Here is a 23295-nt window from a genome sequence, read left to right on the forward strand (position 1 = left end):
TCAGGTATTCTGCCACTGTGTACTCTCTGTTTATGGTCAAATAACAATCTAGTTTGCTCTGTTTAAATAAATATATATATTTCCAGTGTATCAAGTAATTATCTTTTTGTTTTCTCATGATTTGGTTGGGTCTAATTGTGTTGCTTTCCTGGGGCTCTGTGGGGTGTGTTTGTGTTTGTGAACAGAGCCCCAGGACCAGCTTGCTTAGGGGACTCTTCTCCAGGTTCATCTCTCTGTAGGTGATGGCTTTGTTATGGAAGGTTTGGAAATCGCTTCCTTTTAGGTGGTTGGAGAATTTAACGGCTCTTTTCTGGATTTTGATAATTAGTGGGTATCGGCCTAATTCTGCTCTGCATGCATTATTTGGTGTTTTACGTTGTACACTGAGGATGTTTTTGCAGAATTCTGCATGCAGAGTCTCAATTTGGTGTTTGTCCCATTTTGTGAAGTCTTGGTTGGTGAGCGGACCCCAGACCTCACAACCATAAAGGGCAATGGGCTCTATGACTGATTCAAGTATTTTAACCAGATCCTAATTGGTATGTTGAAATTTATGTTTCTTTTGATGGCATTGAATGCCCTTCTTGCCTTGTCTCTCAGATCGTTCACAGCTTTGTGGAAGTTACCTGTGGCGCTGATGTTTAGGCCGAGGTATGTATTGTTTTTTGTGTGCTCTAGGGCAACGGTGTCTAGATGGAATTTGTATTTGCGGTCCTGGCGACCGGACCTTTTTTGGAACACCGTTATTTTGGTCTTACTGAGATTTACTGTCAGGGCCCAGGTCTGTCAGGGCCCAGGTCTGGCAGAATCTGTGCAGAAGATCTAGGTGCTGCTGTAGACCCTCCTTGGTTGGTGACAGAAGCACCAGATCATCAGCAAACAGTAGACATTTAACTTCAGATTCTAGTAGGGTGAGGCCGGGTGCTGCAGACTGTTCTAGTGCCCGCGCCAAATCGTTGATATATATTGTTGTAGAAGGTGGGGCTTAAGCTGCGTCCCTGTCTCACCCAACTCTCTCTCTTCCACTGCATGTTGTACTGTAATAATATAATGGACTGACATATTGAACACATGAGGGCGCTGTCGAGGCAGTAGATGAGTTGTTACCGGTAGGAACGGCTGTAGACGTTTCAGAAATGCAACACTATCAGGTGTAAAAAATAAAATCTCAAGTGCCTTAAATGTAACATTTAGAAACACATTTAGCCTAGATTTAAAACAAAAACACGTTCCTATGGCTTGTGATACAAATTATATTTGATTTGTTGAATGTTTACTTTTACAAAATTAGGCATACTGAATTTATAGTCTGGGCCCTATAGGCGATCTATCAAAAATCACAAATTAGAAGCACATTTTACCATACTTTCCCACTGGATGTTAAAGTGGTTTACAAAACATGTCCACCTAAGTGGAAATATTGCACCACCTCAGAACCCGGGTCCATCTCTGTCCTCGCGCCTCTAGTTTACCTGCCATCCTTGCATATATTATGCAAATGTGCAGGAGCGGCTGGTGCCTATCCAAGGAGCAAGGATGCTCCTCCGGAATAACCCGAATGGAAAAAGAGAGAGAAGGAGAGGAAATCTGTGAGGAGGAAATTATCCACATGGTATCAGAAAAAATGTATCGATGGTGCAGCTAAATTCCATTTTACCTGGCGGGGGAGAAAGCGATTCCACTGACCGTGGGTTGTATGAATCACGAATGGATCCTAATTTAATTTTGAGCAGGAAAAGATTTTTGCATTTTTTATCGTTCTATTTTATTCTAATTTATCAAGGTAAATCCCGTGTTCATTTTTGAAGTGGTTTAATCTACATAGACTTGTTTATATATTTTGTTTTATTTGTTGTCATTTTTTTCTCTCGGTTTCTTACCATTTAATCATTAATTTGCATTACAAGTTTTTTTTTTGCAGGAATACAACTAGCCAAATGTTTTCAATATCATAGATGCAGAATATTGTAATGCACTTTTATGGACGCTATATTTGCGCACCTGTTATATGTGTAGAACTGTACGTACTTTTTGTCGGTGATTCTTCTCACATTCTGATATTCTGATGTCGTATTATCGAGTTATTCAGAAAGGTTTTATTGGACCTTTTAATCATTTCGATCACTCATCACTTCCATTTCCTCATTTATTTCAGCGCACATTTCGTGGGGCATAGACGCAGTGAATATAACAAACTGGCATGATAAGTGAGTTTCATAAATCATGTATAATTAATTTGTAAAATAATGTATTATTATTATTATTATTATGTTATAATTAAAAAAAAACAATGAAGACGTTATTACACTGTCATTTTGAGACGATTTTCATTGCGAATGTATTGAGTGTTGTGTTTATTGTCTGAGTTGTAGTCAGTCACACAGTAGACATTTTCAGCCTCGGATTCTGTTGATGTCAGAGAAAAGGTCCTAGTCTTTTTGCGCCGCGGTTCTTTTTCCTGACCAACACAAGTGCTGATTACCTGCTAGGAACAAACCTTTCCTTGTTCTCTCTTTCTCCCAACAGCAAAAGCAGCAGTATAATGCTGGCGAAATGGGATACCGCTTCCCAAAGAGGACAGGTAGGAGAGCGGAGCCGCTGTTTTGAAACGCAGCATTGATAGAGCACGTTAAATATGTCAGGCACAGACACCAGAAATCACAACTAATGACCCTGAGCTTTTCATTCACAGAAAAATACAGAAATTATACCTGGATATCTTTCAGTACATAAAGACCCCAAGCTCGTTTTGTAGTGTCTGTGCATTAGATTAAATTGGAGGAAATGTGTACAAATATTTCTATGTGTATTACCATTTTTTAATATAAAATGCATTTTATTTATGTTGTAACATTACTAGTGTACCTATGGTCAAGTAGAACAAAATGCAATTTGTACATGATCTGTACACTTCATTAGAGTCACAAGATGTCTTACCCATATCTACAAACTACTCCCATTAGATAACGTGTTCCATGACAGTGTTTCTCTGTGAGAAACCATAGTTTAGGCTTCTATATAGGTTAGTAAACAATGTAGAAAACTCACACTAGCTGGGGTCACACAGTTTAGTTCTCATACTGTCCCTTGGTCCTAATGACCATTTATTTTCAATCCAAACTCAGCTACATCCCAAGAGCCTAACGTGCAACTGTTCTATCGGTTCTATAATCTGTAGTTCCTGTTCTAACAAGCAATGTCTCAGTTTGATGACATCACGTGTTCCATAATTGAGCTGCAACACGATAACTGCATGTTGTTGAGAGTCATTACAAGGAGACAGATACATCTGCTGTTGTACGATCAGTAATTCTCACTCAGCTCTCTGTTCACAATGATGTTCCTAATAATCAATGGTTAATAATGCAAACGCAGCTCAGCCAGCCCCTCCTCTCTCCTCTCTCCTCTCTGTGCCTTTGTCCCTGGTCTGGTCTGGTCTGGTCTGGGAGATGAAAGCAGAGGTTGGAGGGCTCAGGTGTCCGGGCTGGGGCTGAGGCTGGGTAGAAGCTGGGGATGTGGGTAGAGGTGGAGGCTGGGGATAGGGATGGGGTGGATGCTGGGGCTGAGGCTGGGTAGAAGCTGGGGAAGGGGTAGAGGTGGAGGCTGTGGCTGGGGCTGGGTAGAAGATGGGGAAGGGGTAGAGGTGGAGGCTGTGCTGGGGATAGGGATGGGGTGGATGCTGGGTAGAAGCTGGGGTTGGGGATGGGGTAGAGGTGGAGGCTGAGGCTGGGTAGAAGCTGGGGTTGGGGATGGGTAGAAGTGGAGGCTGTGCTGGGGATGGGGTGGAGGCTGGGTAGAAGATGGGAATGGGGACGGGGTAGAGGTGGAGGTGGAGGCTGAGGCTGGGTAGAAGCTGGGGATGGGGTAGAGGAGGAGGCTGAAGCTGGGTAGAAGATGGGGATGGGGTAGAGGTGGAGGCTGGGGATAGGGATGGGGTGGAAGTTGAAGCTGGGTATAAGCTGGGGTTGGGGTAGAGGTGGAGGCTGGGGATTGGGATGGGGTGGAGGCTGAAGCTGGGTAGAAGCTGGGGATGGGGTAGAGGTGGAGGCTAGGGATGGGGTGGAGGCTGAAGCTGGGTAGAAGCTGGGGTAGAGGTGGAGGCTGGGGCTGTGACTGGGGAGAAGCTGGGGCTGGGTAGAAGATGGGGATGGGGTAGAGGTGGAGGCTGGGGCTGGGGATAGGGATGGGGTGGAGGCTGAGGCTGGGTAGAAGATGGGGATAGGGATGGGGTGGAGGCTGGGGATAGGGATGGGGTGGAGGCTCAGGCTGGGGATAGGGATGGGGTGGAGGCTGGGGCTGGGGAGAAGCTGGGGCTGGGGACAGGGTAGAGATTGAGGCTGGGGCTCAGGAGAAGCTGGGGCTGGGGACAGGGTAGAGATGGAGGCTGGGGCTGGGGAGAAGCTGGGGCTGGGACAGGGTAGAGATGGAGGCTGGGGCTGGGGAGAAGCTGGGGCTGGGACAGGGTAGAGATGGAGGCTGGGGCTGGGGAGAAGCTGGGGCTGGGACAGGGTAGAGATGGAGGCTGGGGCTGGGGAGAAGCTGGGGCTGGGTCAGGGTAGAGATGGAGCCTGGGGCTTGGGAGAAGCTGGGGCTGGGACAGGGTAGAGATGGAGGCTGGGGCTGGGGAGAAGCTGGGGCTGGGGACAGGGTAGAGATGGAGGCTGTGGCTGGGGACAGGGTAGAGATGGAGGCTGGGGCTGGGGAGAAGCTGGGGCTGGGGACAGGGTAGAGATGGAGGCTGGGGCTGAGGCTAGTTAGAAGCTGGGTATAGGGATGGGGTAGAGATGGAGGCTGGGGCTGAGGAGAAGCTGGGGCTGGGGACAGGGTAGAGATGGAGGTTGGGGCTGGGGAGAAGCTGGGGCTGGGGACAGGGTAGAGATGGAGGCTGGGGCTGGGGAGAAGCTGGGGCTGGGGCTGGGGACAGGGTAGAGATGGAGGCTGTGGCTGGGGATAGGGACAGGGTAGAGATGGAGGCTGAGGCTGGGGAGAAGCTGGGGCTGGGGACGGGGTAGAGATGGAGGCTGGGGCTGGGGAGAAGCTGGGGCTGGGGACAGGGTAGAGATTGAGAATGGGGCTGAGGAGAAGCTGGGGCTGGGGACAGGGTAGAGATGGAGGCTGGGGCTGGGGAGAAGCTGGGGCTGGGACAGGGTAGAGATGGAGGCTGGGGCTGGGGAGAAGCTGGGGCTGGGACAGGGTAGAGATGGAGGCTGGGGCTGGGGAGAAGCTGGGGCTGGGACAGGGTAGAGATGGAGGCTGGGGCTGGGGAGAAGCTGGGGCTGGGACAGGGTAGATATGGAGGCTGGGGCTGGGGAGAAGCTGGGGCTGGGACAGGGTAGAGATGGAGGCTGGGGCTGGGGAGAAGCTGGGGCTGGGGACAGGGTAGAGATGGAGGCTGGGCCTGGGGAGAAGCTGGGGCTGGGGACAGGGTAGAGATGGAGGCTGGGGAGAAGCTGGGGCTGGGGACAGGGTAGAGATGGAGGCTGGGGCTGGGGAGAAGCTGGGGCTGGGGACAGGGTAGAGATGGAGGCTGGGGCTGGGGAGAAGCTGGGGCTGGGGACAGGGTAGAGATGGAGGCTGGGGCTGGGGAGAAGCTGGGGCTGGGGACAGGGTAGAGATGGAGGCTGGGGCTGAGGCTGGTTAGAAGCGTGAAAATACTTTAAAGTACTACTTAAGTCATTTTTTGGAGTATCTATACTTTTTACTATATTTATATTTTTGACAACGTTTACTTTTACTTCACTACATTCCTAAAAATAATAATGCACTTTTACTCCATACATTTTCCCTGACACCCAAATGTACTCTTTACATTTTGAATGGCTAGCAGGACAGGAACATAGCAATTCCATTTACTTTTGATACTTAAGTATACTTAAAACCAAATACTATCTTTACTTTTACTCAAGTATTACAATTGGGTACTTATTCCACCACTGCATAGATATTGACCATTGCTCACTTCAAATAACTTCTGAACAACCTTTTGTTTCAATAAGAGTGTCGTGCTCTGTAGCTGTTATTGGGGGTGGATGACAGTTCTCTTCTCTCACCTCTAGTCACGAGGATTCTGCTTACCTGAAATTCTGTAACTCTTTATCATATCATTGTAGACGATTGATTTGAAGCCAACATTCTCTCAGCCCTTCTACTCATTCTAGAATTCTTCTACCTGGAATTCTGTAACTCTTTATCATAACATTGTAGATTATTGATTTGAAGCCAACATTCTCTCAGTAGAAGGGCTTCTACTCATTCTAGAATTATTCTACCTGGAATTCTGTATCTCTTTATCAAATCACTCCAGACTCTGATTTGGCACCAACGTAGCCTACTGTAAATCTCACAGGAATTTTGTGAAACCAAAACGTACGATTGTACTATAAAACGTTTCGATGTCAAACATTTAATCAACTCAGTATTAAATCTGTCACCTGAGAGCCTGGCTATTCGTTATTAAACTCAGGAAACTTTAACACGGTTAATTAAAGCGAATCAGCTTCTGTTACAAAGAGCTTAGTTTTGGTTTTCTGGGAATGACCCATTCTTCACTCTCTCAAACACCGACTAGACTCTCCATATGTAAATGATAACATTTAATATATTCAGGACTAGACTCTTTCAGACAGCTGCTGAGTCTGGCGAGCAGGACTCTGGTCAAGTCAGGACTAGACTCTTTCAGACAGCTGCTGAGTCTGGCGAGCAGGACTCTGGTCAAGTCAGGACTAGACTCTTTCAGACAGCTGCTGAGTCTGGCGAGCAGGACTCTGGTCAAGTCAGGACTAGACTCTTTCAGACAGCTGTTGAGTCTGGCGAGCAGGACTCTGGTCAAGTCAGGACTAGACTCTTTCAGACAGCTGCTGAGTCTGGCGAGCAGGACTCTGGTCAAGTCAGGACTAGACTCTTTCAGACAGCTGCTGAGTCTGGCGAGCAGGACTCTGGTCAAGTCAGGACTAGACTCTTTCAGACAGCTGCTGAGTCTGGCGAGCAGGACTCTGGCCAAGTCAGGACTAGACTCTTTCAGACAGCTGCTGAGTCTGGCGAGCAGGACTCTGGCTAGTCAGGACTAGACTCTTTCAGACAGCTGCTGAGTCTGGCGAGCAGGACTCTGGTCAAGTCAGGACTAGACTCTTTCAGACAGCTGCTGAGTCTGGCGAGCAGGACTCTGGTCAAGTCAGGACTAGACTCTTTCAGACAGCTGCTGAGTCTGGCGAGCAGGACTCTGGTCAAGTCAGGACTAGACTCTTTCAGACAGCTGCTGAGTCTGGCGAGCAGGACTCTGGTCAAGTCAGGACTAGACTCTTTCAGACAGCTGCTGAGTCTGGCGAGCAGGACTCTGGCCAAGTCAGGACTAGACTCTTTCAGACAGCTGCTGAGTCTGGCGAGCAGGACTCTGGCTAGTCAGGACTAGACTCTTTCAGACAGCTGCTGAGTCTGGCGAGCAGGACTCTGGTCAAGTCAGGACTAGACTCTTTCAGACAGCTGCTGAGTCTGGCGAGCAGGACTCTGGTCAAGTCAGGACTAGACTCTTTCAGACAGCTGCTGAGTCTGGCGAGCAGGACTCTGGTCAAGTCAGGACTAGACTCTTTCAGACAGCTGCTGAGTCTGGCGAGCAGGACTCTGGTCAAGTCAGGACTAGACTCTTTCAGACAGCTGCTGAGTCTGGTGAGCAGGACTCTGGTCAAGTCAGGACAGGCTCAGACAGCTGCTGAGTCTGGCGAGCAGGACTCTGGTCAAGTCAGGACAGGCTCAGACAGCTGCTGAGTCTGGCGAGCAGGACTGTGGTCAAGTCAGGACAGGCTCAGACAGCTGCTGAGTCTGGCGAGCAGGACTCTGGTCAAGTCAGGACAGGCTCATACAGCTGCTGAGTCTGGCGAGCAGGACTCTGGTCAAGTCAGGACAGGCTCGTACAGCTATAGGATTAAATGATTGTCTCTTCTGAGTGAATGTTGCAGATAATTCTATTGTATTTAATTGTTCTTTCTTTTCAAATCTTTCCCCAAAGGAACTTCATAGAACTGCAGATACATTAGCAACCAATGCATCACTAGCCAGCACGTCAACCAACGTCTCCTCAGTTCACTCATCTTCATCCAACTCTTCGTCCGTCAACCAATCATCCGTCAAGTCATCTTCAGTTGGCAGATCTTCAGTCCACTACTTCAACACAACTGTAGTCGATTCATCTTCAGACTCAAAGGAAGCACTGAGGTCATCAGTAGGCCTGCGTAGGCCAACAGGTAGGCCACTGTATGTTTGGTGGGAAAAGCCATTTATGGACAGAAGAGATTGTGTAAACACCCCCGTAGGATGTTTGAATGTAAATGTGCAAGGTTAACTTCCCTCTCCCAAACTTCCCATCTTTTCCAAGAACAATTACCCCCTCTGTCTGGCCTGAGTCACCTCTCTACAACAGACACTAAGAGAGGTGAGGCGGAGCCCCTTTTGTCCAGCCCAGCTTAGTCTAAGGGGGTCTCTAATGAGTACGTCTATAATACGGCTGGGTTAACAGGTTAACAGGGTCAGGTCCTACCACCACTCTCCATATGTCCCTCTTTCCCTCCCTCCTCAGACCACATATGTTGCCAGGGCAAGATGAGATGAGGAGCTGCAGCTATAGGTGCTAGCCACTCAGGCTTAGCTCTGATGTAAAGGTCAGGTAGAAGAAGAACTGATGTAAAGGTCAGGTAGAAGAAGAACTGATATAAAGGTCAGGTAGAAGAAGAACTGATATAAAGGTCAGGTAGAAGAAGAACTGATATAATGGTCAGGTAGAAGAAGAACTGATATAAAGGTCAGGTAGAAGAAGAACTGATATAATGGTCAGGTAGAAGAAGAACTGATACAAAGGTCAGGTAGAAGAAGAACTGATGTAAAGGTCAGGTAGAAGAAGAACTGATATAAAGGTCAGGTAGAAGAAGAACTGATATAAAGGTCAGGTAGAAGAAGAACTGATATAATGGTCAGGTAGAAGAAGAACTGATACAAAGGTCAGGTAGAAGAAGAACTGATGTAAAGGTCAGGTAGAAGAAGAACTGATATAAAGGTCAGGTAGAAGAAGAACTGATATAAAGGTCAGGTAGAAGAAGAACTGATATAAAGGTCAGGTAGAAGAAAAACTGATATAAAGGTCAGGTAGAAGAAGAAGAACTGATATAAAGGTCAGGTAGAAGAAGAACTGATATAAAGGTCAGGTAGAAGAAGAACTGATATAAAGGTCAGGTAGAAGAAGAACTGATATAAAGGTCAAATCAAATCAAATTGTATTTTATTTGGTAGAAGAAGGTAGGTAGAAGAAGGAGAAGAAGAGAAGGAGAAAGAGATGAATGGAGGGGAAGGGAGGAAGGTGGAGGTGGGGACTTTCTCCAAAGTTGCCGTCATGGAAAGTTGTGACTTTCCAGGTATTTGATCTTGAACAGACAACACAGTCTGTGGTACAGCACAACGCTGGTTTCAGTCTACTGTGGGATTGTTTAAATATTTGGTTAAGAAGGGCTTTATATTGCTATCATTAGAGAATTCATCAAATTATCTTCAATATCTTCATGGAAATAAAACTCTCTGTAGAGTTAGTGTATAAAGGTGTATAACTTCTGTATGATACTGAATGTGATTGTGTTTCAGATCCCTGTTCGTTTCCTTGTCTGAATGGAGGTCAGTGTGTCCATCCTGAGTCATGTGACTGCAGTTTATACCAAGCTACTGGAACACGATGCCAAACAGGTTAAACAGTCTACTATCCAGAGCTTCATCTGGCGTGGGGTACAGATGGTTGAAGTGAGGGATGACAGACAGCATTCATTGGGAATTGTATGGACTGTTGTACCAACACATTCCCCATTCACCCTCCAACTGTCTGTCTGTCTGTCTGTCTGTCTGTCTGTCTGTCTGTCTGTCTGTCTGTCTGCCTGTCTGCCTGTCTGCCTGTTTGTCTGTCTGTCCAGTTCCTAACCCAGGATTTGAGAGGGAGATGACGTGTCGGTCGTGGGGCCAGTATAACTACGAGACATTTGATGGGCTGTACTATCACTTTCCTGGGAGATGTACCTACACTCTGCTGAGAGACTGTGAAGACACCAGCCAGGCCAGCATTCTCATACAGGTAATGCCGCTGCATGTTTACCAGCATAGAGCATGACTCTCAGTAGCATATCACAGATCCATATCTGGTCTAGTAGGTTTATAAAGAATACAGGGTTGGAAAGGAATGTGGGGACTATGATTTGATATGGAAGGCTCAACTTGGCTTTAAAGGAAAGTGGAGACTATGATTTGATATGGAAGGCTCAACTTGGGCTTCAACAGTGAGTGCTTTGTATGAAATAAAACAATTTGATTTTCAATTCTTATTGACTGAAATGCTGAATATCAGTGATTTTATTCATCATCGGCTAGCCAGGATTTCCACTCCCCATGAGTATCATTCCCAGAGCTGCTCTTCATCTCACAGTGTTTCTAAGGGTTGTCGGTTCTCAGTACAGTCTTAGATTAGAAGAGTACAGTCTTGGCCTCAGGGTAATATTTGCTCTGAAGATTAACTGAAAGCCATCTCATTACTGGACTAATTTATGTCAATTACCGTTAGGCTACTGCAATTACCCACAATGCATCTCAACCGTCCGCAACAAACCTCGACTTTGTTCCTAAAAAACAAGCTGAGTAACCGAGAGGAAGTCGCTCCAGGAGAAAACTAGAATAAGAAACAACTTTACCTGGAACTTCCTTTTCCTTTGACTTCTAGCTGCGTTCTGCCTTGTGGGCATATGGAGTCCCCTGGGGGGGGGGGGGGGGGGGGGGGGCACAACGGTGTATCCATCCAATCCACTCATTATTTATTCATAGTAGTAAACAGAGACTGGTCTCACAATTAAATGATCTGCTGTTTAAAATGACTGATAAACCAATCCCTCGCGCCTCATGGGAGAGAGACCTCTCCGTGTGTCGTACTGGGACCTGTTGGACCAGAGTTTGGTCCAACATATGAATTGAATCGAGCAACCCCCGTAGAATTGAACTGCACCCCACACTAACCATTCAAGATCATTCAAGACCATTCAATCCCCAAATTGCTCTCTGTGCCCTCAGGGGGGCTCCTGGTAAAAAATGTTCATATGATTTGGGAATGCCCTGGGGTTTTACGTTTCTGGAATTGTGGTGTGTGGGGGGTGGGGTGTGTGTGTGTGTGTGTGTGGGGGGGGGGGGGGATGTGGGGGGACTGTTGGTCTTGTTCGGTCTGGTCACTTGTTTCTCGGTTCATGTTGTGTACGGTAGCGATGTCGTTGATCTAAATGTCTCTGTATTTTATTTCTTGTATTTACTTATTTGTAATTATCAACTAACTAACTAAAATGTTTTATAAATTAATAAATAGTCTATTCTGTTGATTTTACAGGTCCACAATGACCCAGACTGCCGCTCTTCTCCCTACTCCTGCACGCGGTCAGTTAGTCTCTTCCTGCCCTGGGAAGGAGAGATCAGGTTGCACAGGTCCAAAGTTACCTTCAAGGGACAGAGGTAATCGATTGATTTGATCGACTGATTGATTGGTTGATTGATTGATTACAGGTTTGTTTAATAAATGTTTTATAAGCAGATGTAAAATAAGAGCTGAGAAAGGTGTTAAAATGAAGTGCTCTCCGTTGTGACATCCCAATGTGTTGTAGTGAGTCTGGTCTCCATTGTGACATCACAATGTGTTGTAGTGAGTCTGGTCTCCGTTGTGACTTCACAATGTGTTGTAGTGAGGCTGGTCTCCGTTGTGACATCACAATGTGTTGTAGTGAGTCTGGTCTCCGTTGTGACATCACAATGTGTTGTAGTGAGGCTGGTCTCCGTTGTGACATCACAATGTGTTGTAGTGAGTCTGGTCTCCGTTGTGACATCACAATGTGTTGTAGTGAGTCTGGTCTCCAGACAACATATTGAGGTCTTGTCTCTGTGTTTTTACTCGGTCTTGACTCAGTCTCGAACAACGAGGTCTCGTAATTTCTTGCCGAGTCCAACCGGAGCCACCGGAGTGAAAATCATATAATTACCAGCTCTCATTGAGTCGGCCCATAAAACCTCTTCGCCATGGCCAAATATCCACACTCCTTTCATGACACAATATCTCATCGACTATTGAAACCTGCCTGGGCTTTCTACTTTACTCATAACATTACAGTCCTTTACTGTTGTTGAAAAAATATCCTCAAACATTGAGGCGGTGGTCAGAATGTCCTTGATTGGCTGGTCGATAAGACATTGTTTCACAGCTCTATTTAGTAAGAGGAGACCAGGGGGGGAGATGGAATCTACTTAAGTCTTTTCATCTGTTATAGACCTGTTTCAAATCAAATTAAATCAGTGGGTTAGTGATTATGTGTAGAGTGTCTCTCTGTTTGTCCTCAGCATCCATTTCATCACCATTCGGAATATCTAAAGAGTGCATTTGTTCTTCTGAAATATGACCACAGAAATACTGGACATTTTGAGATCTTGTTATCATGGTGATTTGACACATTTACAACCGTGGTCTTGAAATTGGACTTGCATTGTTCTTGACTTGTGTTACAATAATACTGGTACGAACTCGAACCCAGACGCAGTGAAACACAGCAAGCAGAGATAAGGGTACATCCAGATCTTTTACTTCAAGTCTTGACGGAAAACAAGGCAAAAGCACAAGAGTAAACTAAACAAAACACGAGACCTAAGCACAGATACAGGACAACAGAGGAACCTGTTGAACAGAGAAGGTAATTAACCACAGGTGAAACCAATAATTAATGATCAGGGTAACCGTGGAAACTAGAAAACAAGGTAAGGGTGCCCTCCAGCGGTAACTAATCAAATCGAACAGAAACTGTGACAACTTGGTCTCAGACCCCTCGTCCCTCTCCCGGTCTTGGTCTTGACCCGAACTGGAAGAGAGGTAGTGGGCGTGCAGGCTTTCAGGTGTCCAACTCCTGGTCTGTCTCAACTAATTGAGGTCCAGAATAAGAGTGAATGAAAGACCTACAATCGTGGCCAAAAGTTTTGAGAATGACACAAAATTACATTTTCACAAATCTGCTGCCTCAGTTTGTATGACGGCAATTTGCAATTTGCACTTCCAGAATGTTATGAGGTGTGATCAGATGAATTGCAATTAATTGCAAAGTCCCTCTTTGCCATGCAAATGAACTGAATCCCCAAAAAAACATTTCCACTGCATTTAAGCCCTGCCACAAAAGGACCAGCTGACATCATGTCAGTGATTCTCTCGTTAACACAGGTGTGTGTTGACGAGGACAAGGCTGGAGATCACTCTGTCATGCTGATTGAGTTCGAATAGACTGGAAGCTTCAAAAGGAGGGTGGTGCTTGGAATCAATGTTCTTCCTCTGTCAACCATGGTTACCTGCAAGGGAACACGTGCTGTCATCATTGCTATGCACAAAAAGGGCTTCACAGGCAAGGATATTGCTGCCAGTAAGGATGCACCTAAATCAACCATTTATCGGATCATCAAGAACTTCAAGAAGAGCGGTTCAATTGTTGTGAAGAAGGCTTCAGGGCGCCCAAGAAAACCAGCCAGCGCCAGGACCGTCTCCTAAAGTTGATTCAGCTGTCGGATCGGTGCACCACCAGTACAGAGCTTGCTCAGGAATGGCAGCAGGCAGGCATCTGCACGCACAGTGAGGCAAAGACTTTTGGAGGATGGCCTGGTGTCAAGAAGGGCAGCAAAGAAGCCATCAGGGACAGACTGATATTCTGCAAAAGGTACAGGGATTGGACTGCTGAGGACTGGGGTAAAGTCATTTTCTCTGATGAATCCCCTTTCCAATTGTTTGGGGCATCCAGAAAAAAGCTTGTCCGGAGAAGACAAGGTGAGCGCTACCATCAGTCATGTGTCATGCCAACAGTAAAGCATCCTGAGACCATTCATGTGTGGGGTTGCTTCTCAGCCAAGGGAGTGGACTCACTCACAATTTTGCCTAAGAACACAGCCATGAATAAAGAATAGTACCAACACATCCTCCGAGAGCAACTTCTCCCAACCAACCAGGAACAGTTTGGTGACAAACAATGCCTTTTCCAGCATGATGGAGCACCTTGCCATAAGGCAAAAGTGATAACTACGTGTCTCGGGGAACAAAACATCGATATTTTGGGTCCATGGCCAGGAAACTCCCCAGACCTTAATCCCATTGAGAACTTGTGGTCAATCCTCAAGAGGCGGGTGGACAAACAAAACCCCACAAATTCTGACAAACTCCAAACATTGATTATGCAAGAATGGGCTGCCATCAGTCAGGATGTGGCCCAGAAGTTAATTGACAGCATGCCTGGGCAGATTGCAGAGGCCTTGAAAAAGAAGGGTCAACACTGCAAATATTGACTCTTTGCATCAACTTCATGTAATTGTCAATAAAAGCCTTTGACACTTATGAAACGCTTGTAATTATACTTCAGTATTTCATAGTAACATCTGACAAAAAATATCTAAAGACACTGAAGCAGCAAATTTTGTGAAAATAAATATTTGTGCCATTCTCAAAACTTTTCGCCACGACTGTACACACTTAGAGAAACCTGGTTGACTGATTTTACCCTCTCCTCTCCTCCTCTCCTCCTCCTCTCATCCTCTCCTCCTCCCATCCTCCTCTCCTCCTTCTCTCCTCCGCCCATCCTCCTCTCCTCCTTCTCTCCTCCTCCCATCCTCCTCTCCTCCTTCTCTCTTCGTCCTCCTCTCCACCTCCTCCCGACCTCCTCTCCTCCTTCTCTCTTCGTCCTCCTCTCCACCTCCTCCCATCCTCCTCTCCTCCTCCCATCCTTCTCTCCTCCTCCCGTCCTCCTCTCCACCTCCTCTTCTCCACCTCCTCCTCTCCTCCTCCCCTCCTTCTCTCCTCCTCTCCTCCTTCTCTCCTACTCCCATCCCCCTCTCCTCCTCCTCTCCTCCTCCCCTCCTTCTCTCCTCCTCCCGTCCTCCTCTCCTCCTTCTCTCCTCATCCTCTCATCCTCTCCGCCTTCTCTCCTCCTCCTGTCCTCTTGTCCTTCTCCTCCCGTCCTCCTCCTCCCGTCCTCCTCTCCTCCTTTTCTCCTCCTCCCGTCCTTCTCTCCTCCTCCCATCCTCCTCTCCTCCTACTCCCGGACCTCCTCCTCCTCCTCCTCTCCTCTTCCCCTACTTCTCTCCTCCTCCCGTCCTTCTCTCCTCATCCCCTCCTCCCATCCTTCTCTCCTCCTTCTGTCCTCCTTCTCTCCTCCTCCCACCATGCAGTGTCCAGCTGCCTCACCACATCCATGACGTGGAGCTGGAGAGGATCTCCCGCTATGTCTTGGTGACCCAACAACATGGCTTCACCCTGGCCTGGGACGGACACAGTGGCTCTGTCTACATCAAGCTCAGCCCAGAGTGGGTGGGCAGGACCTGCGGTCTGTGTGGAAACTTCAACGCAGACGTACAGGATGACCTGAAGACCAGCTATGGTAAGAACAGAGAAAGAGAGAACAGTAGAGGATGACCTAAAGACCAGCTACGGTAAGAACAGAGAAAGAGAGAACAGTAGAGGATGACCTAAAGACCAGCTATGGTAAGAACAGAGAAAGAGGGAACAGTAGAGGATGACCTGAAGACCAGCTACGGTAAGAATAGAGAAAGAGAGAACAGTAGAGGAGGGACTGATGACCAGCTACGGTAAGAACAGAGAAAGAGAGAACAGTAGAGGATGACCTAAAGACCAGCTACGGTAAGATAAGAGAAAGAGAGAACAGTAGAGGAGGGACTGAAGACCAGCTACGTTAAGAACAGAGAAAGAGAGAACAGTAGAGGAGGGACTGAAGACCAGCTATGGTAAGAACAGAGAAAGAGAGAACAGTAGAGGATGACCTAAAGACCAGCTACGGTAAGAACAGAGAAAGAGAGGACAGTCACAGGTCAGATCCAGTAATGGTGGCCCCTCCCTCTGGAAAGCTCACAGGGGTGCAGGCTTTTGCTCCATTTCAGCTGTAACACACCTGATTCAGCTGATCAAGGTCCTGAAGAGCACCTTACTGCTACAATCAGGTGATCAAGGTCCTGAAGAGCACCTTACTGCTACAATCAGGTGATCAAGGTCCTGAAGAGCACCTTACTGCTACAATCAGGTGATCAAGGTCCTGAAGAGCACCTTACTGCTACAATCAGCTGATCAAGGCCCTGAAGAGCACCTTACTGCTACAATCAGCTGATCAAGGTCCTGAAGAGCACCTTACTGCTACAATCAGGTGTGTTAGAAGTAGGGCTGGAACAACATCTTGTAGCGGTGGTAACGTTCTGCTGTGCACCGCCTGTCTTCCCATACAGGTGTGGTGACGGAGGACCTGTCCATGTTTGGGAACAGCTGGGTGGAGGAGGAGCTTCACCAGGTCAGGTGTCCCATGGTGCCCTTCATGTTCCCCTCGTCCTGCGCCTCACGTGACCCACACATACTACTGGTGAGTAACACTGACCCTCACATACTACTGGTGAGTAACCCTGACCCTCACATACTACTGGTGAGTAACCCTGACCCACACATACTACTGGTGAGTAACCCTGACCCACACATACTACTGGTGAGTAACCCTGACCCACACATACTACTGGTGAGTAACCCTGACCCACACATACTACTGGTGAGTAACCCTGACCCACACATACTACTGGTGAGTAACCCTGACCCACACATACTACTGTTGAGTAACCCTGACCCTCACATACTACTGGTGAGTAACCCTGACGCTCACATACTACTGGTGAGTAACCCTGACCCTCACATACTACTGGTGAGTAACCCTGACCCACACATACTACTGGTGAGTAACCCTGACCCACACATACTACTGGTGAGTAACCCTGACCCTCACATACTACTGGTGAGTAACCCTGACCCACACATACTACTGGTGAGTAACCCTGACCCACACATACTACTGGTGAGTAACCCTGACCCTCACATACTACTGGTGAGTAACCCTGACCCACACATACTACTGGTGAGTAACCCTGACTCACACATACTACTGGTGAGTAACCCTGACCCACACATACTACTGTTGAGTAACCCTGACCCTCACATACTACTGGTGAGTAACCCTGACCCACACATACTACTGGTGAGTAACCCTGACCCACACATACTACTGGTGAGTAACACTGACCCTCACATACTACTGGTGAGTAACCCTGACCCACACATACTACTGGTGAGTAACCCTGACCCACACATACTACTGTTGAGTAACCCTGACCCACACATACTACTGTTGAGTAACCCTGACCCTCACATACTACTGGTGAGTAATCCTGACCCTCACATACTACTGGTGAGTAACCCTGACTCACACATACTACTGGTGAGTAACCCTGACCCTCACATACTACTGGTGAGTAACCCTGACCCTCACATACTACTGGTGAGTAACCCTGACCCACACATACTACTGGTGAGTAACCCTGACCCTCACATACCACTGTTGAGTAACCCTGACTCACACATACTACTGGTGAGTAACCCTGACCCACACATACTACTGGTGAGTAACCCTGACCCTCACATACTACTGGTGAGTAACCCTGACCCTCACATACTACTGTTGAGTAACCCTGACCCACACATACTACTGGTGAGTAACCGTGACCCACACATACAGGTGGGGAATAACCCTGACCTTAACCCTCACATACAGGTAGTGAATAACCCTGACCCTGACCTTAACCGGGGCGGCAGGGTAGCCTAGTGGTTAGAGTGTTGGACTAGTAACCGGAAGGTTGCGAGTTCAAACCCCCGAGCTGACAAGGTACAAATCTGTCGTTCTGCCCCTGAACAGGCAGTTAACCCACTGTTCCCAGGCCGTCATTGAAAATAAGAATTTGTTCTTAACTGACTTGCCTGGTTAAATAAAGGTAAAATAAAAAAATAAATAAAAAACCCTCACATACAGGTAGTGAATATCCCTGACCTTAACCCTCACATACAGGTAGTGAATAACCCTGACCCTGACCTTAACCTCACATACAGGTAGTGAATAACCCTGACCCACACATACAGGTAGTGAATAACCCTGACCTTAACCTCACATACAGGTAGTGAATAACTCTGACCTTAACCTCACATACAGGTAGTGAATAACCCTGACCTTAACCTCACATACAGGTAGTGAATAACCCTGACCTTAACCCTCACATACAGGTAGTGAATAACCCTGACCCACACATACAGGTAGTGAATAACCCTGACCTTAACCTCACATACATGTAGTAAATAACCCTGACCTTAACCCTCACATACAGGTAGTGAATAACCCTGACCTTAACCCTCACATACAGGTAGTGAATAACCCTGACCCACACATACAGGTAGTGAGTAACCCTGACCTTAACCATCACATACAGGTAGTGATTGTGTTAAGAAGACACCTCTGGTGCTGCTATCTGCCAAGTCTCTGCTTGGACCAGTGGTTCTCAGTCTCTACCTGAGGGACCACAATTATTTAAAAATGACATTTTTGAATCTTAAACACTTTTTTTAGATTTAATTATCCTAAATTGAACTACTCTAACTCTGTGTGTGTTCTTTATTTTCCTGTTCTGGGTTTGTGTGATTAATTTCCTGTTCTGGGTTTGTGTGATTAATTTCCTGTTCTGGGTTTGTGTGATTCATTTCCTGTTCTTGGTTTGTGTGATTAATTTCCTGTTCTGGGTTTGTGTGATTAATTTCCTGTTCTGGGTTTGTGTGATTAATTTCCTGTTCTGGGTTTGTGTGATTAATTTCCTGTTCTGGGTTTGTGTGATTCATTTCCTGTTCTGGGTTTGTGTGATTAATTTCCTGTTCTGGGTTTGTGTGCTTATTTTCCTGTTCTGGGTTTGTGTGATTAATTTCCTGTTCTGGGTTTGTGTGCTTATTTTCCTGTTCTGGGTTTGTGTGATTAATTTCCTGTTCTGGGTTTGTGTGATTTATTTCCTGTTCTGGGTTTGTGTGATTTATTTCCTGTTCTGGGTTTGTGTGAGAATAAACTTGGACCTTGTGCTTACTTTGTTTTCACCGTGACAGAAAGTGGAGGAGGTGTGTGCAATGCTTCTGGAGGAACCATTTACAGGCTGTCATGAGTTTGTCAGTCCTCTGTCTTACATGGCTAGCTGCTCCAACGACCTCTGTCTGTAAGTACTGACTAGTCACCTACGACCTCTGTCTGTAAGTACTGACTAGTCACCTACGACGTCTGTCTGTAATTAATAACTAGTCACCAACGACCTCTGTCCAAGTTTAACTAGTCACCAACGACCTCTGTCTGTAAGTACTGACTAGTCACCAACGACCTCTGTCTGTAATTAATAACTAGTCACCAACGACCTCTGTCCAAGTTTAACTAGTCACCAACGACCACTGTCTGTTAGTAATAACTAGTCACCAACGACCTCTGTCTGTAAGTACTGACTAGTCACCAACGACCTCTGTCTGTAAGTAATAACTAGTCACCAACGACCTCTGTCTGTAAGTACTGACTAGTCATAAACGACCTCTGTCTGTAAGTAATAACTAGTCACCAACAACCTCTGTCTGTAAGTAATAACTAGCCACCAACGACCTCTGTTAGTAATAACTAGTCACCAACGACCTCTGTTAGTAATAACTAGTCACCAACGACCTCTGTTAGTAATAACTAGTCACCAACGACCTCTGTCTGTTAGTAATAACTAGTCACCAACGACCTCTGTCTCTTAGCAATAACTAGTCACCAACGACCTCTGTTAGTAATAACTAGTCACCAACGACCTCTGTCTGTAAGTAATAACTAGTCTACAACGACCTCTGTCTGTTAGTAATAACTAGTCACCAACGACCTCTGTTAGTAATAACTAGTCACCAACGACCTCTGTTAGTAATAACTAGTCACCAACAACCTCTGTCTGTTAGTAATAACTAGTCACCAACGACCTCTGTCTGTTAGTAATAACTAGTCACCAACGACCTCTGTTAGTAATAACTAGTCACCAACGACCTCTGTCTGTAAGTAATAACTAGTCTACAACGACCTCTGTCTGTTAGTAATACCTAGTCACCAACGACCTCTGTAAGTAATAACTAGTCACCAACGACCTCTGTCTGTTAGTAATAACTAGTCACCAACGACCTCTGTCTGTTAGTAATAACTAGTCACCAACGACCTCTGTCTCTTAGTAATAACTAGTCACCAACGACCTCTGTTAGTAATAACTAGTCACCAACGACCTCTGTCTGTAAGTAATAACTAGTCTACAACGACCTCTGTCTGTTAGAAATAACTAGTCACCAACGACCTCTGTTAGTAATAACTAGTCACCAACAACCTCTGTTAGTAATAACTAATCACCAACAACCTCTGTCTGTTAGTAATAACTAGTCACCAACGACCTCTGTTAGTAATAACTAGTCACCAACGACCTCTGTCTGTAAGTAATAACTAGTCTACAACGACCTCTGTCTGTTAGTAATAACTAGTCACCAACGACCTCTGTAAGTAATAACTAGTCACCAACGACCTCTGTCTGTAAGTAATAACTAGTCACCAACGACCTCTGTTAGCAATAACTAGTCACCAACGACCTCTGTAAGAAATAACTTGCCACCAACGACCTCTGACTGTTAGTAATAACTAGTCACCAACGACCTCTGTCTGTTAGTAATAACTAGCCACCAACGACCTCTGTCTGTAAGTACTGACTAGTCACCAACGACCTCTGTTAGTAATAACTAGTCACCAACGACCTCTGTTAGTAATAACTAGTCACCAACGACCTCTGTTAGTAATAACTAGTCACCAACGACCTCTGTCTGTTAGTAATAACTAGTCACCAACGACCTCTGTCTGTTAGTAATAACTAGTCACCAACGACCTCTGTCTGTTAGTAATAACTAGTCACCAACGACCTCTGTTAGTAATAACTAGTCACCAACGACCTCTGTTAGTAATAACTAGTCACCAACGACCTCTGTCTGTTAGTAATAACTAGTCACCAACGACCTCTGTCTGTTAGTAATAACTAGTCACCAACGACCTCTGTCTGTAAGTAATAACTAGTCACCAACGACCTCTGTTAGTAATAACTAGTCACCAACGACCTCTGTTAGTAATAACTAGTCACCAACGACCTCTGTCTGTTAGTAATAACTAGTCACCAACGACCTCTGTCTGTTAGTAATAACTAGTCACCAACAACCTCTGTCTGTTAGTAATAACTAGTCACCAACGACCTCTGTCTGTTCGTAATAACTAGTCACCAACGACCTCTGTAAGTAATAACTAGTCACCAACGACCTATGTCTGTTAGTAATAACTAGTCACCAACGACCTCTGACTGTTAGTAATAACTAGTCACCAACGACCTCTGTCTGTTAGTAATAACTAGTCACCAACGACCTCTGTCTGTTAGTAATAACTAGTCACCAACGACCTCTGTCTGTTAGTAATAACTAGTCACCAACGACCTCTTTCTGTTAGTAATAACTAGTCACCAACGACCTCTGTCTGTTAATAATAACTAGTCACCAACGACCTCTGTCTGTTAGTAATAACTAGCCACCAACGACCTCTGTCTGTAAGTACTGACTAGTCACCAACGACCTCTGTAAGTAATAACTAGTCACCAACGACCTCTGTCTGTTAGTAATAACTAGTCACCAACGACCTCTGTCTGTTAGTAATAACTAGTCACCAACGACCTCTGTAAGTAATAACTAGTCACCAACGACCTCTGTTTGTTAGTAATAACTAGTCACCAACGACCTCTGTCTGTTAGTAATAACTAGTCACCAACGACCTCTGTCTGTTAATAATATCTAGTCTACAAATACTACAACTAGGAACATTTCTAGAATCATTTTTGTACGTGATGAAAACTGCAAAATGGAAACTTCTTCATCCCTTCCACTGTAAGTGTTTTGTCTGTGTTGTAAACTACATCCCTTCCTCTGTAAGTGTTTTGTCTGTGTTGTAAACTACATCCCTTCTACTGTAAGTGTTTAGTACGTGTTGTAAACTACATCCCTTCCTCTGTAAGTGTTTTGTCTGTGTTGTAAACTACATCCCTTCCACTGTAAGTGTTTTGTCTGTGTTGTAAACTACATCCCTTCCACTGTAAGTGTTTTGTCTGTGTTGTAAACTACATCCCTTCTACTGTAAGTGTTTAGTACGTGTTGTAAACTACATCCCTTCCACTGTAGTGTTTTGTCTGTGTTGTTAACTACATCCCTTCTACTGTAAGTGTTTTGTCTGTGTTGTAAACTACATCCCTTCTACTGTAAGTGTTTAGTACGTGTTGTAAACTACATCCCTTCCTCTGTAGTGTTTTGTCTGTGTTGTAAACTACATCCCTTCCTCTGTAAGTGTTTAGTACGTGTTGTAAACTACATCCCTTCCTCTGTAGTGTTTTGTCTGTGTTGTAAACTACATCCCTTCCACTGTAAGTGTTTTGTCTGTGTTGTAAACTACATCCCTTCCACTGTAGTGTTTAGTACGTGTTGTAAACTACATCCCTTCCTGTAAACTACATCCCTTCCTCTGTAAGTGTTTTGTCTGTGTTGTAAACTACATCCCTTCCACTGTAGTGTTTAGTACGTGTTGTAAACTACATCCCTTCCACTGTAAGTGTTTAGTACGTGTTGTAAACTACATCCCTTCCACTGTAGTGTTTAGTACGTGTTGTAAACTACATCCCTTCCACTGTAAGTGTTTAGTACGTGTTGTAAACTACATCCCTTCTACTGTAAGTGTTTAGTACGTGTTGTAAACTACATCCCTTCCACTATAAGTGTTTAGTACGTGTTGTAAACTACATCCCTTCCTGTAAACTACATCCCTTCCACTGTAAGTGTTTAGTACGTGTTGTAAACTACATCCCTTCCTGTAAACTACATCCCTTCCACTGTAAGTGTTTAGTACGTGTTGTAAACGTCAGTGTAACATCCTGTCTTCCTGCCGACCTGTCTTTGGCTTCTGTTCAGTGTAACATCCTGTCTTCCTGCCGACCTGTCTTTGGCTTCTGTTCAGTGTAACATCCTGTCTTCCTGCCGACCTGTCTTTGGCTTCTGTTCAGTGTAACATCCTGTCTTCCTGCCGACCTGTCTTTGGCTTCTGTTCAGTGTAACATCCTGTCTTCCTGCCGACCTGTCTTTGGCTTCTGTTCAGTGTAACATCCTGTCTTCCTGCCGACCTGTCTTTGGCTTCTGGTCAGTGTAACATCCTGTCTTCCTGCCGACCTGTCTTTGGCCTCTGTTCAGTGTAACATCCTGTCTTCCTGCCGACCCGTCTTTGGCTTCTGTTCAGTGTAACATCCTGT

At 45.8% G+C, this 23295-nt stretch overlaps 1 protein-coding gene across 1 annotated transcript in view; it reads left to right on the forward strand.

Moving 5' to 3' along the window:
- The first annotated feature begins 2553 nt into the window (after positions 1–2553).
- Positions 2554–23295, forward strand: part of otog (otogelin) — a 123823-nt gene continuing 103081 nt past the window's right edge. The window contains exons 1-10 of the mRNA XM_090221657.1: positions 2554–2581; positions 6607–7000; positions 7443–7734; positions 8003–8237; positions 9622–9720; positions 9942–10099; positions 11390–11511; positions 15238–15446; positions 16303–16433; positions 19031–19137. Of these exons, the coding sequence (XP_090077783.1) occupies positions 2554–2581; positions 6607–7000; positions 7443–7734; positions 8003–8237; positions 9622–9720; positions 9942–10099; positions 11390–11511; positions 15238–15446; positions 16303–16433; positions 19031–19137 (1775 nt within the window). The remainder of the gene's footprint in view (positions 2582–6606; positions 7001–7442; positions 7735–8002; positions 8238–9621; positions 9721–9941; positions 10100–11389; positions 11512–15237; positions 15447–16302; positions 16434–19030; positions 19138–23295) is intronic.

This window comes from Oncorhynchus mykiss, chromosome 26, assembly GCF_057628025.1.
Source record: "Oncorhynchus mykiss isolate SJ-2025 chromosome 26, ASM5762802v1, whole genome shotgun sequence".
NCBI classification, from domain to species: domain Eukaryota; kingdom Metazoa; phylum Chordata; class Actinopteri; order Salmoniformes; family Salmonidae; genus Oncorhynchus; species Oncorhynchus mykiss.